The sequence below is a fragment of the Dipodomys spectabilis genome, unplaced genomic scaffold (assembly GCF_019054845.1).
Source record: "Dipodomys spectabilis isolate Male_0828 unplaced genomic scaffold, ASM1905484v1 ptg000145l, whole genome shotgun sequence".
Taxonomy (NCBI): Eukaryota; Metazoa; Chordata; class Mammalia; order Rodentia; family Heteromyidae; genus Dipodomys; species Dipodomys spectabilis.
Genome location: NW_024870822.1, coordinates 20,085,986 through 20,104,535, shown reverse-complemented (window position 1 = coordinate 20,104,535; position 18,550 = coordinate 20,085,986). Strand labels below are relative to the sequence as shown.

At 43.2% G+C, this 18,550-nt stretch overlaps 1 protein-coding gene across 2 annotated transcripts in view; it reads left to right on the top strand.

The window, feature by feature from the left end:
- Positions 1 to 18,550, top strand: part of Spon1 (spondin 1) — a 265,873-nt gene that overhangs the window by 152,004 nt on the left and 95,319 nt on the right. For both annotated transcript variants that reach the window (XM_042691690.1, XM_042691689.1), the window contains exon 6: positions 11,267 to 11,415. In XM_042691690.1, the coding sequence (XP_042547624.1) occupies positions 11,267 to 11,415 (149 nt within the window). The remainder of the gene's footprint in view (positions 1 to 11,266; positions 11,416 to 18,550) is intronic.

Below are 18,550 nucleotides of genomic sequence, written 5' to 3'. Positions count from 1 at the left end.
TATGTGATACAGGGAATATGCTCAGCAGTGGTGGTGATTGTGATATTGATGATGGTGATGATAGCAGTGACAGTGAGAAGAAGACAACATCCCTATTTGGGGAAGAAGGGTCACCTGTCCTCTCTTTTCAGAAACTAAAGGACCCACCCCCATGCTGGCCCTTGCCCAATCATTGCGATTAGTTTATGGTTTCCTGGGCCAAGATATGTAAATTTAATTGGATATGTCATGTCTAGGTTGGGTACCACGCAGAGCTGACCCTGAGCTAATAACTAGGTAGTTCAGGTAGGAGGAGATGGGGTAAGTAAGAGGGGAAAAAATAAGAAAGTGACAAAGAAGAAGAATCAGCCTACACTTGTACCATTGCAGTCACCAGCATAGGTATACCTCTGGGAAGTGCCACTAGAACTGTCTTTTAGCACCTGCCCCTCTCCCCTGGCCAAGGGATGTCTTCAGGAGCATGAACTTCCCTATACCCAGGCATTTATCTGTTAGAGCTTTGGAGAAGACCATGAGACAGTAAATGCAAAGAAAGCATGGTGCACCTGAAGTGGACACTCAAAACACAGCATGAGTGTGCTCACACTTACCTGCCTGCCTGGGTGCCAGACATGTTAGTTTAAGTGCAAGTGTGTCCTACAACCTCCTATCTGTCACTGTGATTCCCATCCATTCTTCCCAGAAGGGGCTACTTATACCATTGGTCTAACATTTAGCAGTGCTCAGACCTATTCCAGATCCAGGGCTGTGCTGTCCAATATGGTGGCCACCAGACAGATGTGGCTACCTAAACTTAACTAAAATGATGTAAGTTGGAAAATGCATGTCAACAGGCACACATTAAGTGCTAAGTAATCATCTGTGGCCACTACCTGTCACATTACACAGTACAGTACAAGCCTTCCATCCTTCCAGGAAGACCAGACCATGTACTGAGTGCATACCCCGCTTCTATCACTTATTAATTGGGTAGCCCTAGACAAGTCACTTACTCTTCTTGTGCTTTAACTTCCTAAATCCATAAAGTAGGCTTTTTCAAAGATTAAATCAATAACCATAATAACCATTAACCCAATAACCATTGGGAAACCTGCCAGAGCAGGTAAACGCAGGTAAACTGAGCAATGGAAGCTCAAGTTCAGACCACAAGGAAAAAGATGAGGAGAAGGAAGCAGAACAGGGAGCTAGCCGCAAGGTCTTGTTCCATAGAAGACTTACTTTTATGAGAAGCAGCCTTGATTGGTTTCCAGCAAGCGCTAGGAAACATGAATCTCTTGAAGAAACTGCAGTGGAATGAAATGCAGGGTGCACCTTCCCACACCACTCCAGTTTCCCGCTCTTCCAGTTCTTCATGAAGATAGTCACGGCAGTCTGATTTCATCTCCCTTCTGCTGAAGAGCTTCCTTTATATTTCATATATGACAGTCACCTTAGTAATATTTTCACTCAGCTTTCACTTATCAAAAAAAAGTGTTTTCTATTACCATCATTGTTGGAGGATATTTTGGCAAGATAGAATTCTAGGATGATGAATTGTATTTCTTTTAAAATTTTAGAGGTGCCATTTCCTGTTCTTCTGGTTTGCCTAACTTTAGAAGCAGTCACTCTGAGCTTTGTTTTACTCATTGCAATGTGGCTTTTATTGCTTCCAAGATTTTCTCTTCATTTCTATCATGTTTTGATGTGCTTTGGTGTTTTCTTTCTTAACTTTTTTCCTTTTTGTTTTATTTTCAGTTGGCCGTAGGTATCATTCTCCTTATTTTTGTACTTTTGAAAGTTTAGATCCTCTTGGATCTGCAGGTTGATGTTTTTCATAAAATTTGGGGAAATTTTAAGTGTTTATTAAGATATTTTTCTAATCTTTCTGTCTTATCCTGTGGGGGTTCCACTGAAACCATTTAGTTTTATTCCAAAGGTCAGAAGGATTCAGCCTCTTTTCTACTTTGAAATTTCTTTTGAATTACGTTTATGTTACCTTATCTTTCAGTTTCTGATATTTTTCTTCACTATGGCCAAATGAAGATTTTTTTTGTTGCTATGGAATTTCGTTTTAGCCTTATTGAATGCTTTATTTTCTGCTAAGATTCCCATATGTTCACTTACTGTGTCCATCTTTAAATCCTCAAATATATTGATTGCGTTGGCTTCACAGTCCTTTATGTTAATTCCAATATATCAGTCATGTAAGAAACTCTTTGTATTGGCTGTTCCTTCCATGTTTTAGCTCACAATTCATTTCTTTTATACATGCCTGCTTATTTTTTAATTGCATGATGTAAAGGCTTCTTTGTTGGGTTTTTAGATTCTTAGTCTTCCTTTAAAGAATATGGAGTGTAGCTCAGGTTTATTGATAAATCTGCTTGATTCCCTGTCAAGGCTTGTTTACTAAGTTTTGTAAGGATAAGTCCAGGTAGCCTTTATTATAGGGCTAAAGTAATTTTACCAATAAGTTACAGCCTTTTTGGATTTTCAGCTAAGTGTTCGGAGTAGTCTACAAAGTCTCTCTAAAATAAGTGACTCAAATCCCTAAATCTCCAGTAATGAGTAACCTCTGCAGTTCAGCTCTAAGCTCTCTTGTAGCTGTTCCCTGGCAGTCTTTATAGAATTAATCATGTAGCCCTAATCTTTGACCTAACATCAGGCTACATATGTACAGCTTTGTGGTAGGTCAAAGATGAAGGGAAATCCATGTACATTTCTGATGCTGTTCTCTGTAATGCCTGCCCCTTCTCTGGCATTCTGTCCCATACGTCCTATTGATTTCAGGAGTCCCAATTCCTATTTTTACTTTCTCAGCCCAGCCATTTTACCTTCCTCCTTGTGTCCCTGGCAGAAATCCAGTGTATACACAGTCTCACCTGCTATGTCTTCCCTTCTCTTGGCTATCATAAAGCTCTGCTGTCCATTTTGTAACCTTTGAAAACTGGTACATCATGTGTTTTTACTCAGTTTTATTGTTACTACATCTACAGGGATAATCAATTCCATTTCCTCCATCAAAGTCAGAAGCATAAGTCAAGGGAGCATATATAGATTTGGGGATTATCTGTAGACAAGATTATCTTATTCTCTCTTCTACTTTGCCATCAAGATGAAAGTAGAAATTATCTATTAAGATATTTGGACCCCTTTATAATGTGCCTGACTTCCCCCTGTGCTCACTTATTGTTTCCATCTTTAAATTCTCAGACATATTGATGGTAGTTTCTTTACAGTCCTTGCAAGTTAATTCCAGCACAGTCATCTCAGAAACTTCCTACTGGCTACTTTCACATATCTAAGGTCACATTTTTTTGCCTCTATACCTGTCTAGTCATTTTCTATTTCATGATGGACATGGTGCAAGCTGATTCTTTACACACACACACACACACACACACACACACACACACACACACATATACATGTGACCTCATGGTCTACCAGGCACCTGTGATATTTTTTATGCCTTTCTGTTTGCACCTACTTGTCCTTCTGGGGAAGAAAATTAGTTTTCGCCTATCTGCCTTATCATCTCTTACTTATCTTTCAGAATTTAAATCAGCTCCCATCTCCTCCAGGAAGCTTTGGTTCCCTAGTGCCCTCTATGTTAAGTGTCTCCCTATTTATATTTTAAAATTCAGTGTTGGGGCTGGGAAGGTGGCTCAGTGGTAGAGCGCTTGCCTTGCATGTATGAAGCCCTGGGTTCGATTCCTCAGCACCACATAAGCAGAAAAAGCTGGAAGTGGTGCTGTGGCTCAAGTAGCTAGGGTGCTAGCCTTGAGCTGAAGAGCTGAGGAACAGCGCCTCAGAGTTCAGAACCATGACCAGAAAAAAAAAAAAATTCAGTGTTGTCTTTGTCAAAGTATCATCACACATTTTAATACAGTTGACTGTTAAAGAACTCTCCTTCATGCCCTTTACCTTACCCTCCATACTAAACATCTCAAAGACCCGAGATCAAGTCTGATTTATATCAGTTTCTAAGGCCTGGCCCAAGTTTTAGCAAACATTTTTTCACAAAGGATTAGTGTTTTCAGGCCAAATTGCCTGTTATAATTACTCAACTCTGCCACTGTAATAAGAAAGCAGTTATAAATAATACATAGATGGTATGAAAAATACAGAACTTTATCAGAATAAAAACCAGCCCCTGTGGCATGATGATCCTGATTTCATGTATAGTAACAGACCAGAAACGTTCATTAATGAATTAGTAGAGTAGACTAGAATTATGTTATTGAATACCTTGGAGAAAATAGGGGGCGGAGACGTAACCAATTTCATAAGTGCAAAGTTTTTTCAGGAATGGAAAAGTTCTTGATAAGGCAGGAAAATAAGATATGAATGAAGAAATCAGAAAGATAGAAAATTGAGGAATTTCTAACCTAATTTAGAGTTCCTCCCACATTGTAGTATCCTGTGATGGGATCCTAAAAAAGCACAATGGCTAGATCCAGTATGCATTTCCAAAGCAGCCAAGAGCAGGAACAGCAAGAGGGCAAGAATAATCTGTGTCCTGGACAGCACCCAGGGGTAAACCAACAGCAGCCAAGTTCTATAGGCAAATCTAAGTTATTATAAATTAGATAGATCCTGGGCTTGTATCTGATGAGAACAAGATGGTCAAAGGGAAGTAAGCTGCAAGATAATTTTTATGAATAGAATTTGCAAGCCCGCCATATTTTTCCATTGGCCACATGGTACATGGATAAGTCCGTGGAATGGTTGACCTTGGTCTTTACAGAAGGTAGAAGTGACAAGATCGCCTACTAGATAAAGAAAAAGAGGATGAGGAACTTGGATACTGGAAGATCTGTGTTTGGTATTGCTACTACAGCAAAGTCACAAAAGCCCAACTAGGGTCAAGAGCAGTGATTTGTTGACAGTACTATGAGTGAGGCTGAGTGTGGACAGTAAGGGATTGAACCATCCAGTCACTGAGGCTGTAGGGCATTCTTACTTGAAGCACTATGTGTAGCTATCAAGGAAATAGATAGAAAGTTTTTACAGGATAAGGATTGTCAGGGAACTGTAGCCACTGGCTAGGAAACCTGGGTGATCAATGAATTCCTGCTGTATTAAGTTTCTCCAAAGAAACAATAGGCCATGTACACACATATAGACAGAAATTTGTTATAAGGAACTGGAGCACTGGAATATGGCAGTTGATAAAATACAACTGCAAGCTGGATGCCAAGGAGAGCCAATGGATCTAGTCAAGATTAGGTTTGAAAAATCAGGAGAACTGATTAGTTTTCTAGTCTGAAAACTAATAAGCTTAAGCCTCAAGAAGAGTCAGAAAAACAGAAAGTGAGGGGAAGGGGTGACATTGTTCAAAAAGAAATTTACTCTTTGTCTGACTTATGTAACTGTAACCCTTCTGTACATTGCCTTTATAATAACAAAAAATGCATTAAAAATAGAACAGCCAAGTGGTATGGCTCATGTCTATAATCCCAGATACTGGAGAGAAAGAGATCAGGAGGATCACCAGTCTAGGCCAGACTTGGTAAAAAGTTAGCAAGACACTTATCTCAACAACAAGAGATATGTAATGGCATTTTCCTGTAATCCCAAAATATGGGAAGTATAAGTAGGATTATGGCTCAGGTTGGCCAAAGCAAAACAAACAAACAAAAAACATGAAATTCTATCTGAAAGCAATAACTAAAAGAATAAAGGCTGGGGTCATGGTTCCAGCTGTAGAGTACTTGCCTAGCAAGTATGAAGTCTTTGAGTCCAAACTAGGACAGGAAAAACCAAAGAAGAAAGAAACAGACCTAGAAAAATCCAGTATTTTAGCTTCCAAAGACAGGGACATAATAAAGGTCCAACTGGGCCATCAGGCAGCAGGAATTCCCTCTTACATGAGCAAGAGTCAGACTTTGTGTTGTACTCAGTTCTTCATCTGACAAGGTGGCCTCATCCCCATAACAATTTATTGTATTGTTATTGTAATGTAGTCAAGGCCTCTCCCCAGAATTGTATTTTATATAAATGTACTTGGCTGGCATCACCATCTGAGACTCACACATCGACTCATTTCTTCTTTCTAGCTTCCTACCTGCCTCTGTACCCTGGAAGCTTCATCCAAGGGAAATTTTATTGTGAATCAACATCTAGGCTCAGATAGTATGTGCCACAGGAACCAGTGAAGACCAGGCTAACTCCAGGAGCTGTGTCCTTTCCTGAGACATAAAGGCATTGGTCTTTGCTTTTTTGCTTCAGACTTCAAAGATCAGGGCCCCGGTACTTTACAAGGATCTGAGAGCTGGCCTCCCTGATTCTTCTTTTCAGGAAGCCACAAGCATCAATCTCATCCTTATCTCTCTAGGCCTCCTAATACCAGGTTCTTCTTTCTCTCTACTTCCTTATTTCCTAGAGGATGGTCTAGGACAAACCTCCTTCTTCCAGCTAACTGGGCTCTCCCAAGCCATCTCATTCCATAGGCCCCAGACCATTGAGTCCCATTAGATGATTCCCTGCCATTTTTCCTGACTCAGATCCTTGTATACCATGTTTCTGCTTCTCCACCCACTAGTTTTTAATCACCCAATAAAGTTTCCTTTGGGTTATCACGGCTTCCAGAAACTGGTCTGGATTTGTCCTCTCCCACTTTTATTTAATTTTATTTATTAGAAATGGAGGGCATTTCATGTGCCAGCAACTGTTTCATGGACTTGAGCCTCAGAAATAGCACTAGGAGTCTGATCCTGACACTCCCCTTCCTTTACAGATGAAGAAACTGAAATTGAGAGTGATCAGCCCTTTGTCCTTGCCTCTTCTTTATCTTCGTGCCCCTTCCTTCCATGGGTGCCTTTCATGGTAGTGTGTAGAAAAGAATTGGTCCTGCATCAGACAGACCCAACTTTCAACCCAGTATCTTCACTCACCTATTTTTGTGGCCTTGGGTTGCACTCCTTAAGTCCAAGTTTCACAGGGGAAAATGTGATAGCATCTGTGTCTGAATAATGATGGAGGTAAGGTAGGTCTCTGCCTAGCGCTGGACACATAGGAAAGGCTCAGTGCACATTCACTATTGCATCATCCTTCCCAAATGAAATCTTTCAGCACACTTCCCCCTGTTTGTGCTATTGGCCACATGGCCACTCATGACTCTTCCAACTAGTCCATTCATTGTGTTCCATCCAATCTCATTGCCCTCCTACTCTGTGGGCCTCTAAATGGTCTCTTTTTAAAAAAAAAAATGTATTATTATTATTTTTTGCCAGTCCTGGGGCTTGAACTCAGTGCCTGCTCTCTTTCCCTGAGCCTCTGTGTACTAAGGCTATGCTCACTTCAGCCACAGCAACACTTCTGGCTTCTATTCATGGGGTACTATAGAATCAAACTTGGGGCTTCATGCATGCTAGGCCAGCACTCTACCACCAAGCCACATTCCCAGCACAAATGGTCTCTTTTATTTCTTGATCTCACAGTGAGATGTGGGATGTAGGAGAAACAGCAAGCATGTGGAGCCAGGCAGACCTGAGGTTCAGACCCAGCACTCCCTTGCTAGTTCTGTGAGCTTCGCCATGCTCCTTAAACCCTGTTGGGCCTCATCCAGAGGATAAGCATGATCAAATGCAAGGCAGGATGGGAGATATTTGATTCTCCTAGTTCTGTTGTGAAGAGAATTTTGTTTCATCTCTTCGGTCCTACAGCCTAGTCTGCTCACCTCCCTTCTTTTTATTCTGTCTCTGGAATCCATCCTTTGTTCACTGGGAAAGTTTCGTTGTTTCTGTACCTTCTTTTTTACTCTTCTTATAGATTCCCACAGTGCTTTCAGTCTGAAATAATACTGAGACCTTTGTTTTCTACAGTTTTCACAGCTTCCCAGTTCTTTCCAAAACCATCCCAATTAATGTGTACAACTCTGGGAGGTTGTCCAGCCTTGCAACTGTTCTCTCTATTTTTAAAATGGTGGGAGAGGCTGGGAGTGTAGCTCAGGACTACAGCACCTGCCCCGAGTACAAGACACCCCAGATTCTATCACAAGCACATCAGTGAATACACACATACATAAAAGGGAAACTGTGAACTTAGAGGGGTTCATGACTGATTAATAGTCACAAATGTAAGCCTGAAGCCAAATCTTAATGGCTTTAGGTCACCACATCTTTCTCCCCTGGACCAGCCCACAGCTTCTCACCTTGATGCCTCTGGATTTTGGTTTAACTTTTAACTCATCCTATGGAAAGCCACCCAAACTGGTGTATGTATACACACTTATATGTTTTCTTTGGGTATACACACAGCCATGAGATTGCTGGATCACACAACAGTTCTGTTTCTAAAACTCATTCTGATCTTAGTACCTGACTCACCACCCCCAGGAGGAAGCAGTTTCCCCACCCCACGTCCAGGCACCTGCACATATCTGTTATTTGGCTGGCATTAAATGTGTTGACATTTGAATTCATTGTCTTATGCTGCAAAGTCATTGTGGGAAACTAATACCTATATTGTATAGAAGGTAGACCTTTTGTTCTAGAGAGCAAACTGGCAAAACCAATTGCGATGTGACGGTATCTGCTTCTCTGTCTGTACTCAAGCCACTGGACTTTAATTCCCTGGATTTTAGGGAATTTGGACTTAAATGCTTTCTTGTTGTGTAATAATCTGACAAGCCGGATTGTAGTTAATCTGCTTATCCATCTGTCTTCCCCACCCCCAGACTGAGTCCCTCTGGGAAAGTGACAGAAAGATCCTATTCCTGTCTGTGTCACGGCCTCCACTGTGCTTGGCACATAACTAATGAAAGTTGAAGAAAGCAGGAAGACACACCTGGCTCATCCCTCATTCCCCCGAGAGTGCCTATTCTCACTCCATTATCCTCCTCCTTATTATATGCATTTCTGTCTTTTATACTGAATAAAGGTCAGGTTGCACATCTTACTGGTGTTTGAAACCTCCCTAACCACCATAAAAGGAAGAAACCGTAATTATTGTCTATTCTGTGCCAGTAGTGGTTTCACGTATATTATCTCATTTAAAAAAATTTAATTCTCACAGTAGGTCAATAAGGCAGGCATAATCATCCCTGAATTAGAAGAGAGGGAGCTGAAACTCAGGAAAATAAAGTAATTGAATTTAGAGCTCAAATTGCTAGCTGGAAGGCCAGGGCCTGTCTGTCTGTCTTTCCTTCTTCCTGTGGTGTTTGGTTAGATAACAGCATGAAAGGTAGTTGAGTCCTTTAGCTTAGTAGTGTCAGGAACTCCGCTGACCTGAGACTTGCAGGTAATCACATTAATCAAACATGGACAAGGCTGGTCTCCGCTGTGTCTCCTCCTTGTTTAGTTGTTTGGATGAAAGGCTTCTGGAAATGTACTGAGCACTCACAAGTACCGAGCACTTGCAATGAACCATGCAAATGCTGAAAGCAGACTCCTTCAGGGAGCTTACAGTCTAGTGGGGCCACAATCATCGGAAATGTGGTCTGTGTAACAGGGAGACAAGGGACAAGCATTCATTATGAAGGAGGAATAGGAGTTGGCCAGTCTGGGCAAGAGAAGAACACAGAGAGACCAACATATGCTGAGCCTCTGTACAGAATTACTGGCAGGGCAGGCCTGGGATAAGGGAGCGTTTCAGTGGAATGGCACAGACGCAGCAAGGGTTGCAGCAGCTGGTCTGAGTGTTTCCATCATGAGCCAAAGGTCACAACAAGCTACCAGTCCTTGCCCCTACACAAGCGTGCTCTTAGCACAGATGATAACTAGGACTTTCTCCCTACCAGCATCTCCATTCATCTTTAGGGAGAAGAGGGATAAAGGTGGTGCTTGCATTCCCTTTCTGCTGTGTAGGAGATGATGAGCAAGCAATTGGGCAGACCTGCTTGGTGATGTCATCTGCCTGGGGTGAACAGGGCTGCCCTCAGCGGGCCAGGAGAATGCAGCCTGGCTTGATGCCTATGTTTGTCTGGTCTCTTGAAGGGAAAGGCTGTGGGGTAGCAATGGCAGCTGTATAAACAGGGCCAGCACCTGTTGAAAATCCTTTTGGTAGATGGTAGAGTGAAATGTTCTGCCCACTCCGGGCCACGGTAAACAAAAATTGTCAAGTGTGTTTATCCAATTCAATTTTTTTTTTCCTTCACTGTTCTTCAACTTGCAACTTTGTAAAAGAAAGAATGAATGGCTGAGAAATGAACCAGAACAGGGATGCATCTATAGTCATAGTAATGCCAAAATAAATGCAAGCAACTGATGGTGGAATCCCAGCAATCCAGAGGTCCAAGAACATTGTCATTTTGAGGCTAGCTTGGGCCTCATAGCAAGACAATGCCTCAAAGTCAAACAAACATAAACCCACTATTGTACTGACCTTGACCGTCCGTTCCCCTTTTCTCCTTTGAGGACTTTGGTGAAATGTCCCCCAGTCTTGGCCCTGCTCAGGTCTTGCTGGTTCCCTTTTGATTTTATTCCTCTCATGCTCTGCTGCAACTGTCATCCCGCAGGGTCACACTAGTCAGTGTGGCCTGGTCACCGTACATCCAGGAGACCTACGCTGTTCTTAAGGGTGCCTGCTCACCCTTCACACTGAATGTACCTAAGATCAGCTGAACACAGCCGTGTTTAATGCTGAGAATTGCTAACGGCTGTTTCCCTCACTCCCACCCCCTCCATAGCTCCCCCTCTTTGCTCACCTCCCTTGCTTTCCACTCCAATTTTACTCTCTCTAATGCATCCTTCACACCGCTGCCTAGGTGATTTATCTAAAATTCAAATGCAATCATGTCACTCCCCTGCTCAGAACCCTTCAGATGACATCTAAACTCCTGAAGGGGAGTTTAGCAAGGCCACTCATGGGCAGGCTTCTTACGACTCATGATACCTCCCCAGCATCGACTCCTAACTCCTAACTCTTTCTTTACAGGTTGTGACACAGCAATGTAAAATTACTGATGGCTCTCCAGGCATACTGTGTTCTTTAATGTTTCTGAGTTGGACAGAAATAGCCTTTCCTCTCTATTCTGCCCCACAAAGCTGATCAGCCTTTTGAATTTTCTCAACTGTTCCCTTCTCCAAGACCCTTGAGACAGAAGGCACCACTGAACTGCCTCTGGCTTGAGCATACCTGCCCACATTTCCGAGGCTTACTGTTAATAGGGATTCTGTCTAATCACTGGGGGCAGGCGGCCCAAACAGTTTGCTAGGTCTAAGAGGGATGCTTAGTCAAGGGTACTTGCTGGCTGAATCCCATTACTCTTCTCTCCCCATTATTTAAGGCATTCCTGTTTCAGCCACATCCATACTGACATTTGCATCCTGATTGGCTTTCTCAGGTCGAGCCAATCACTGGTCTGCAATCATTGGTGGATCCCACTCCAAAAACTATGTGCTGTGGGAATATGGAGGCTATGCCAGTGAAGGCGTCAAACAAGTTGCAGAATTGGGCTCACCAGTGAAGATGGAGGAAGAAATTCGACAACAGGTAAGAAAAAAAAAAAAAAGAGCAGATTAGCTGACTGTCAGAAATGCAAAATACCCCTGAGAGTTTCTTTTCCAGGAGCTTGAAAGTTGCCATACAATGAGCTGGAAAAAAAGCTGTTTGCTCAGTTTAGGGTTTTTGTGTTAAGTAGAAGATGGGCCACACATATCTGAGGTTTCCCTGCCTGCATCAGTGTGTTGGTCAGCTGATGCTAAATGCGTCTGTGGTAGCTCTACTGTTGGGCATGTCTCTGGTCTCCTGAGACTCAAAGCAGTGATTTATGGTTTCCTTACTATGATCCTTACAGATGGGGTTGTCTCAAGCTGTCTCAGCCAAATGGCCACTTCCAAAAATCAACATTTGTGTATTGGCATATGCTTTTTGCAACTATATTTTGAGATGTCTGATAAATTCACCAGTCCTTAGTCATAAGCATTGTGTATTGAAGCATCTGCAGGACATGTTGTACAGGCCCAGGAGCCAGCCTCCTACCACTGAGAGATGAGGGAGGAGCGTCCTGTCATTCTTGGTTTGTTTGGTTGACCATTCCATTTTGACTTACATTGAAAACCTGATCTAGCCGGGTGCCAGTGGCTCATACCTGTAATCCTAGCTACTCAGGAGGCTAAAATCTGAGCATCATGGTTCAAAGCCAGCCTGGGCAAGAAAGTCTGTGAGACTCTTATCTCCAATAAAATTACTCAGAAAAAGCCACAAGTGGCGCTGTGGCTCAGTGGTAGAGCATTAGCCTTGAGCACAAAGAAGCTCAGAGACAGCACCCAGGCCCTGAGTTCAAGCCCCAGGACTGGCCAAAAGAAAAACAAAAAACCAAAAAAACAAACAAACAAACAAAAACCACCTGATCCAGTTAACACTAGAGAAAGGCATTGGAAGAAGATATCTATGAAGCAACCATCCAGCTTCAACTGTCCCTACCCACAGAATCCTCTCTGGCCTGAGAATGCCCTGTAGGAAGCCATACTTCATTGCCCACTTCCCATTTGTTCTAAGGGAAGGAAGGAAGGAAGGGAGGGAGGGAGAGAAGGAAGGAGAAAGAAGAAGAAAGGAAGGAAGGGGAAAGGATAGAGAAAGGGAGAGAGGAAGGAAGGGAGAGAGGGAGAGAGGAAGGAAGAAGGAATAAATGAAGGAAGGGAGGGAGGGAGGAAGGAAGGAAGGGAGAAAGAGAAGGAAGGGAGGGAGAGGAAGGAAGGAGGGACAGAGGGACGGAGGGAGAAAGGGAGAACGGATGGAAGGAGCTAGCAAACCACGCTTGGGTGTCAACAGGCCCCTGAGAGGCCAGTCACCTTGTTGGGCTTCTATCCCACACCACCTGACACACTTCAGGAGGCCCCAGGTCCACAGGTGCCCCTTACAATATGTTCCTGAGCCGGATGAGGAGTTAGCATGGCAGTGACTTTTCTTGAAGTCCACCATCTGGATTCCCAGCTGTTCCTCAACCTTATGAACTGAATGCCACACAGGTCATTCTGACTCCACTGAAATCCCCTGAGGAATTGTGTTGGATTAGAGTTGAAACATGCCCAAGAATAAGCTTGTGTTTCTTATTAATTTGATTTAAAGTATTTTTATTTCTTGGGGGGAAAGAAAACCAAAGTGTTTGACCAGATGTCCTGGGCTTGCATGCAATCACCACAAGGTCAGCATCTAGCTACTCTGTTCCCTGATGCTGGCTACCAGGCCTCTTCAGGCTATAGAGAGTAATGTCAGAAGGGCTCCCTCCAGGCTGGTGCTGGTCTGTCTGGCCTGTAGTGGGGAATGAGTGGTAGCGCCCCTTACCTAGAATCCTAATGGTCCATGTTTCTGCCTCAAACATGGGATTATGACAACCCCTCACCTTCCAGTCTTGTCCCCCTCTGTGGTGTGGGACGCAATGCTCAAAATCATTTGTTACAAATAACAGCTAAAACCCTCAAGTTTGCAAGTAAATCAGACCAAGCTCAAGGGCATCTTCATAGTAATGCTAGCCTTACTATTGACCATCTGGCAAAGTTTCTGGAGAGGAAAAAGCAAGAGTTATACATGATGGGTTATATTTCATAACAAAATAAAAAAGGTAGAAATTCATCTCTAGGACCCCAGCCTTACAACGTCCCTGTTTGGGAAAGTTCTTTGCTTAGTGTGGTCCTAACCAGCTGGCCTGGGACTGGCTTGTATACCACACCGCAATGTCTGGCTATCCCAGCTGGCTGGCTGGCTGGCATTTCCCGACATCAGTCATAGTAACTTTAATTATGGGGACTCCGAATGGGGATCATATGTCAATGTCTGTCACCACACTTCAAGGCCACCACACTTCGGGGCCTTGGGTGCTGGGCATCTATTGTTAGCTTCCTTCATATCTGTTCTTCATATAAGGAATCCAAGGGGGATTAAAACACACACACACACACACACACACACACACACACACACACACACACTCATACACACACAACTTGAGCCCCTGTCCATCTAGCTTCAAAGCCTATACACAGTATCAGATGTATACTATGCAGAGCCCTGTGCAGGTATAGGGTCCCTTGTTCCAAACTAGTTAATAATTTCAAAAAGGCCATTCTATGATGCTTACCCACCTTACTGTCCTCCACCTGCACTGAAGGGGCCTCTGCTGGCCATGTTTCAAGCTCCCCAACCTCTTCAGAAGTCAAATGAGAGCATAATCTTGGTGTCTCTCCACTTCCAAATGATTCATGACCCTAAATCTTACTTCCTGCAAGAACACAGCTTATAGTTTTCTGTGAGTCAGATAAAAAATAATAACATAAAAAGGAGCAAGAATATGAATCCTCACAGATGTTTTCTTTGAACACATCTACAAACTTCTCTGCCTTTCATACCTAATATCCTGTCACTTGCTCTATCAAAGAACTCCAATCCATGCAGGATGAAAATGAAAAACCCTCTTTTCCAACAAAAGACATATGCTTACCAGTGTTCCCTTATTATAGACTTAGCGTTCATGGCAGGTTTCAGGGGCATTGAAAACCACAAAAGGTTGTTGGAGGTAAATTTTATGCTAATGGATTTCCAACACAAATGATAAAACTACTAATCCCATTAGCAATGGAAAACTATAATAGTACTATTGAGTAGAAGTTTTAATGTTACTGTAACTGGAAAACACCAAGGAAATTACCAAAATGGAATTATTGCAGAGTTATTGGTAATAATGGTGCTAGTGGCTGGAGGAAGTTGGGGATCTGTATGTGTCCCTCTTTCTGGGAGGAAACAGAGGCAGTGTTTCCTGATTTCTACTGGTGACTGGAAACGTATTTGTTGACCATTGATATTTTTTTTTCTTTTGGAAGCTGTCTATTCAGATAGTTTGTCCTTTTCAAACTGTATTCCCTGGGGCTTCGTTTTAAGTTTCTTCTATATTCTAGATATTAATCTTTTGTCATATGAGTAATTGGAAAGTATTTTTCCTATTCTGTACATTGTCTCTCCTCTTCGTTGGTTATTTCCTTGGCTGTGAGGTTTTTCAGATTGATGAAATCCCATTTGTCCATTTTTACTTTTATTTCCTGTATTTTTAGGGTCCTGTCCAAAAAACTCATTGCCTATTTCAGCATCTGCAGTGCTTCCCGTATGTTTTCTTCTAGTAGTTCCAGATCCTCAGATCTTATATTTGGATCTGTGATCCGTTCTGAACTGGTTTTTGTTCAAAGAGATTGGGGTCTGGATAGAACTAGGGGACATTGTATGCAGCAAAATAAGCCAGATAAAGAAAAATAGCACATGTTCTTACTGGGGGCATAGAATAGTGAGCACTAGAGGCTGGGGGAGAGAGGGTAAAGGAAGGCTGGATTTGATTAGCACACGGTGCATCCTTGCCTTGGACTATTACATTGAGTGTCATGAACATGTACATTTTGTAGACATTAATTAAAAATAAACTGCTTAAAGAAAAAAGGAATATTGAATTGTGTCTAGCCCAGCAGATCCCAGCTGGGCATTTTAAGTAGGTGGAGGCAGAAGGGAACGCCGCCTGCACCGGGTGGAAATGGGAATGAAGCACCCGTGGATACACGCTCCCTGAGATGCAAACATACTCTTCCACTGGTACCATTTGTGCTTTAACAGAGGCAGTCTTGGCAAGCTTATTTGGTGCCTAGTTTTTTGTTGGTTGCTGGCCCAAATACTGCCCAGTTCACGCTAGAAACCAAGCACCCTCTGTCCCTGTTCCAATTCTGCATTATCTGAAGCTCATGCAGTTCCATCCACCCTCACTCCACACCTGTCCAGGCTCCCTCATCACTGGCCTCCATGGAGGCACCGCCTTTTGATGTCCCTCACTCCAGTTCTTGTCCCTGTTATCATTGCTGCACATCTTACACTACATGACTCGCATTATGCCATTCCCCCAGTCAATCAAGGTGTATAACGGCACCTCTTTAAGATAAAGTTCAAATTCTGTAATATAGCTTGACTCTTTTTTTTTTTTTTGTCGGTCATGGGGCTTGAACTCTGGGCCTGAGAGCTATCCCTCAGCTCTTCAGCTCAAGGCGAGTGCTCTACCACTTGAGCCACAGCACCACTTCCGGTGGTTATCTCTTATTGGAGATAAGAGTTTCACAGATTTTCCTGCCCCAGCTGGCTTTGAACCACAATTCTCAGATCTCAGCCTCCTGAGTAGCTAGGATTACAGGCGTGAGCCACCGGCGCCCAGCGATAGCTTGACTTTATGATGTGACCTCATCTTATCTCTCTGATCTTATTTCTCACTGCAACTCTAAGCGTTGAACCTCTTTGGCGCTCCTATTCATCATTCGGGGCCCAGCATAAATATTGCTCTTCCTGGAGGCCACCACTGATTCTATACCAAACTGGTCCCATCAGGTACTCTTTGGACTTCTCCTCCATCATCATCATGATCACACATACTGTATTTGCTTTGTACCTCTCTCTACCTATTCTGCAGAGTTTAGAGCTTTCCTTTCCACAACTATGTCCCTTGAACTTGGCAACACTGTTGGTGACTGCCAGCTGGGTGCCAGTGGCTCACACCGCAATCCTAGTCACTTGGGAAGCTGTGATCAGGAGGGTTGTGAATCCAGGTCAGCCCACATGGGAAATCTGTGACACTCCATCTCAACAAAGAGAAGTAGATGTGGTAGTATAAACCTCTCGTGCCAGCAATGGTGAGAAGCTTAAAATAGATGGATTTCAGACCAGATACATGCCAGGGGAGGATGCAAGATCCTATCTTAAAAATAATGAGCAAGATTGTTTCTAACATATTTATAAGCTATTTCTCTGTTGCTTTGTATGTCCCTCCCCCATGATATAGCCCCTGTTTTCACTGTATTTGATGTTGCTATAATTTGGGGAGGGGAAGGGAAAAAACAAATTGTTTAAATAGGGATACAGGAGGACCCATTGCAACAATGAGATGTACAAGACATTATGTCGAAAAGTGAACTTTACAACTTTTGCACTTGGGCGGGAGGGGAATGGGAAGGGGAAACAAAGGAGGAGGCAACAATGCTTGATAAAAAAAATGTACTCATTACCTTGCTCATGTAATTGTACCCCTCTGTATGGTATTTTCACAATAAAAAATAATGATAAGCAAGGCAGGTGCCAGTGGCTCATGCCTGTAATCCTAGCTTCTCAGGAGTCTGAGATTTGAGGATCCTGATTTGAAAACAGCCCACAGGAAAGTCCATGAGACTTATCTCTAAATAACAAGAAAAAGCCAGAAGTGGAGCTGTGGCTTAAATAGTAGAGCACTAACTTTGAGCAAAAGAGCTCAGGTCCAGTGCACAGGCCCTGAGTTCAAGCCCTAAGTGTGGCCTGCCTAGCAAGTATGAGGCCCTGAGTTTAAACCCCAGTACCCTCCCCCTCCCCCACACACAACTCTCTTTGAGGGCATATTTTTATTTGATAACTTTATAGATACTAATTTAATTTATAAACTTCTATATGTGATAACTATTGAATAACTGCTACATACTAGGAATTGTATACAAGCTACTGGTGCAGCTGTGCTGGTGCATGCCTGTAGTACCAGCTACTAAGGAAGCTAAGGAAAATTGTTGCGAGAGCCCAGAATTCAGGGTCAATCTAGATAACACAGCAGACCCCATGGGGGTAGGGGTGCTTTCTTAATGAGTCTAAACTTAAACAAGGAAATCATTAAATAACTACCTGTTGTCTAACTAAAAAGAAATAAATAGCAGTGACACAGTGGCCTCAGAGAAGTGAGTGCCTCCTTTAAGGTAGTCAGGGAGCATCTCACTGAGGAATGACAAGCTAAAACCCAAAAGGAAATGGTAGGGAAGCAGGGGAGAAATGTGTTAGGTGGAGACAACAGCATGTGCAAAGGCCCATGCACAAAATAGCTTGAAGAACTGAGAGAGAACTGGTATAGCAAGAAGAGAGGGATGAGGGAGGAGAGTAGCACCCAAGAAGATGGAAGAGTTGGATGAAGGATCACTCTCGCTAGTCTGAGGAAGTTCACAGCTTAGGTGGAAGAAGCAGATACATCACTGTTTCCACACAGGATACTTTGCTTTATGAGGATCTGTGCATCACCTGGGGAGATACCCACAGTCAACATGGCAGTCCTAGACTGCAGTAATATGCATCTTCATTCATATAGCATCTCCTCCGGGAAGGCCAGGTCTGGACCCTTGTGGCTCCTGGTGCTGTTCTCCCTCGTCCTACATTTGCCTGATGGCTCCCCCTCAGTAAACTGGTAAACTACTACCTGTTCCTTCTTCCTCTCCCCTTGGGTGCCCCTTGGGAGCAGACCTCTTGTTGCCTTTCCTCATCCAACCTCTTCCTCCTCACCGCTGACCCTTCATTATGGCTGCCGTGGTTCTTCAGGCATTGACACATGCCCCTTGTCTGTTCGATTACCCTGTTGTCTCAGGACTTTAGGAAGGACTCTCTCCTTTCTTTGAGCTTGCCATCTCCCATCCCTAGTCTGCTCTTTTCCTTTGGATTGCGTATTCATCTTCGACAGGTTTTCCTTTAGTCCCTGTGGAAAGAAGGCCTTCATAGAGTGACCTTGCTTTTTCTTCTCTGGTGCCATCCACTGCACCGCTGCAGGATGCACAGACTCTGGTCTCACATGTAGGAGAGGCTTTAGGTCCACTTGAGGAGAATGCTC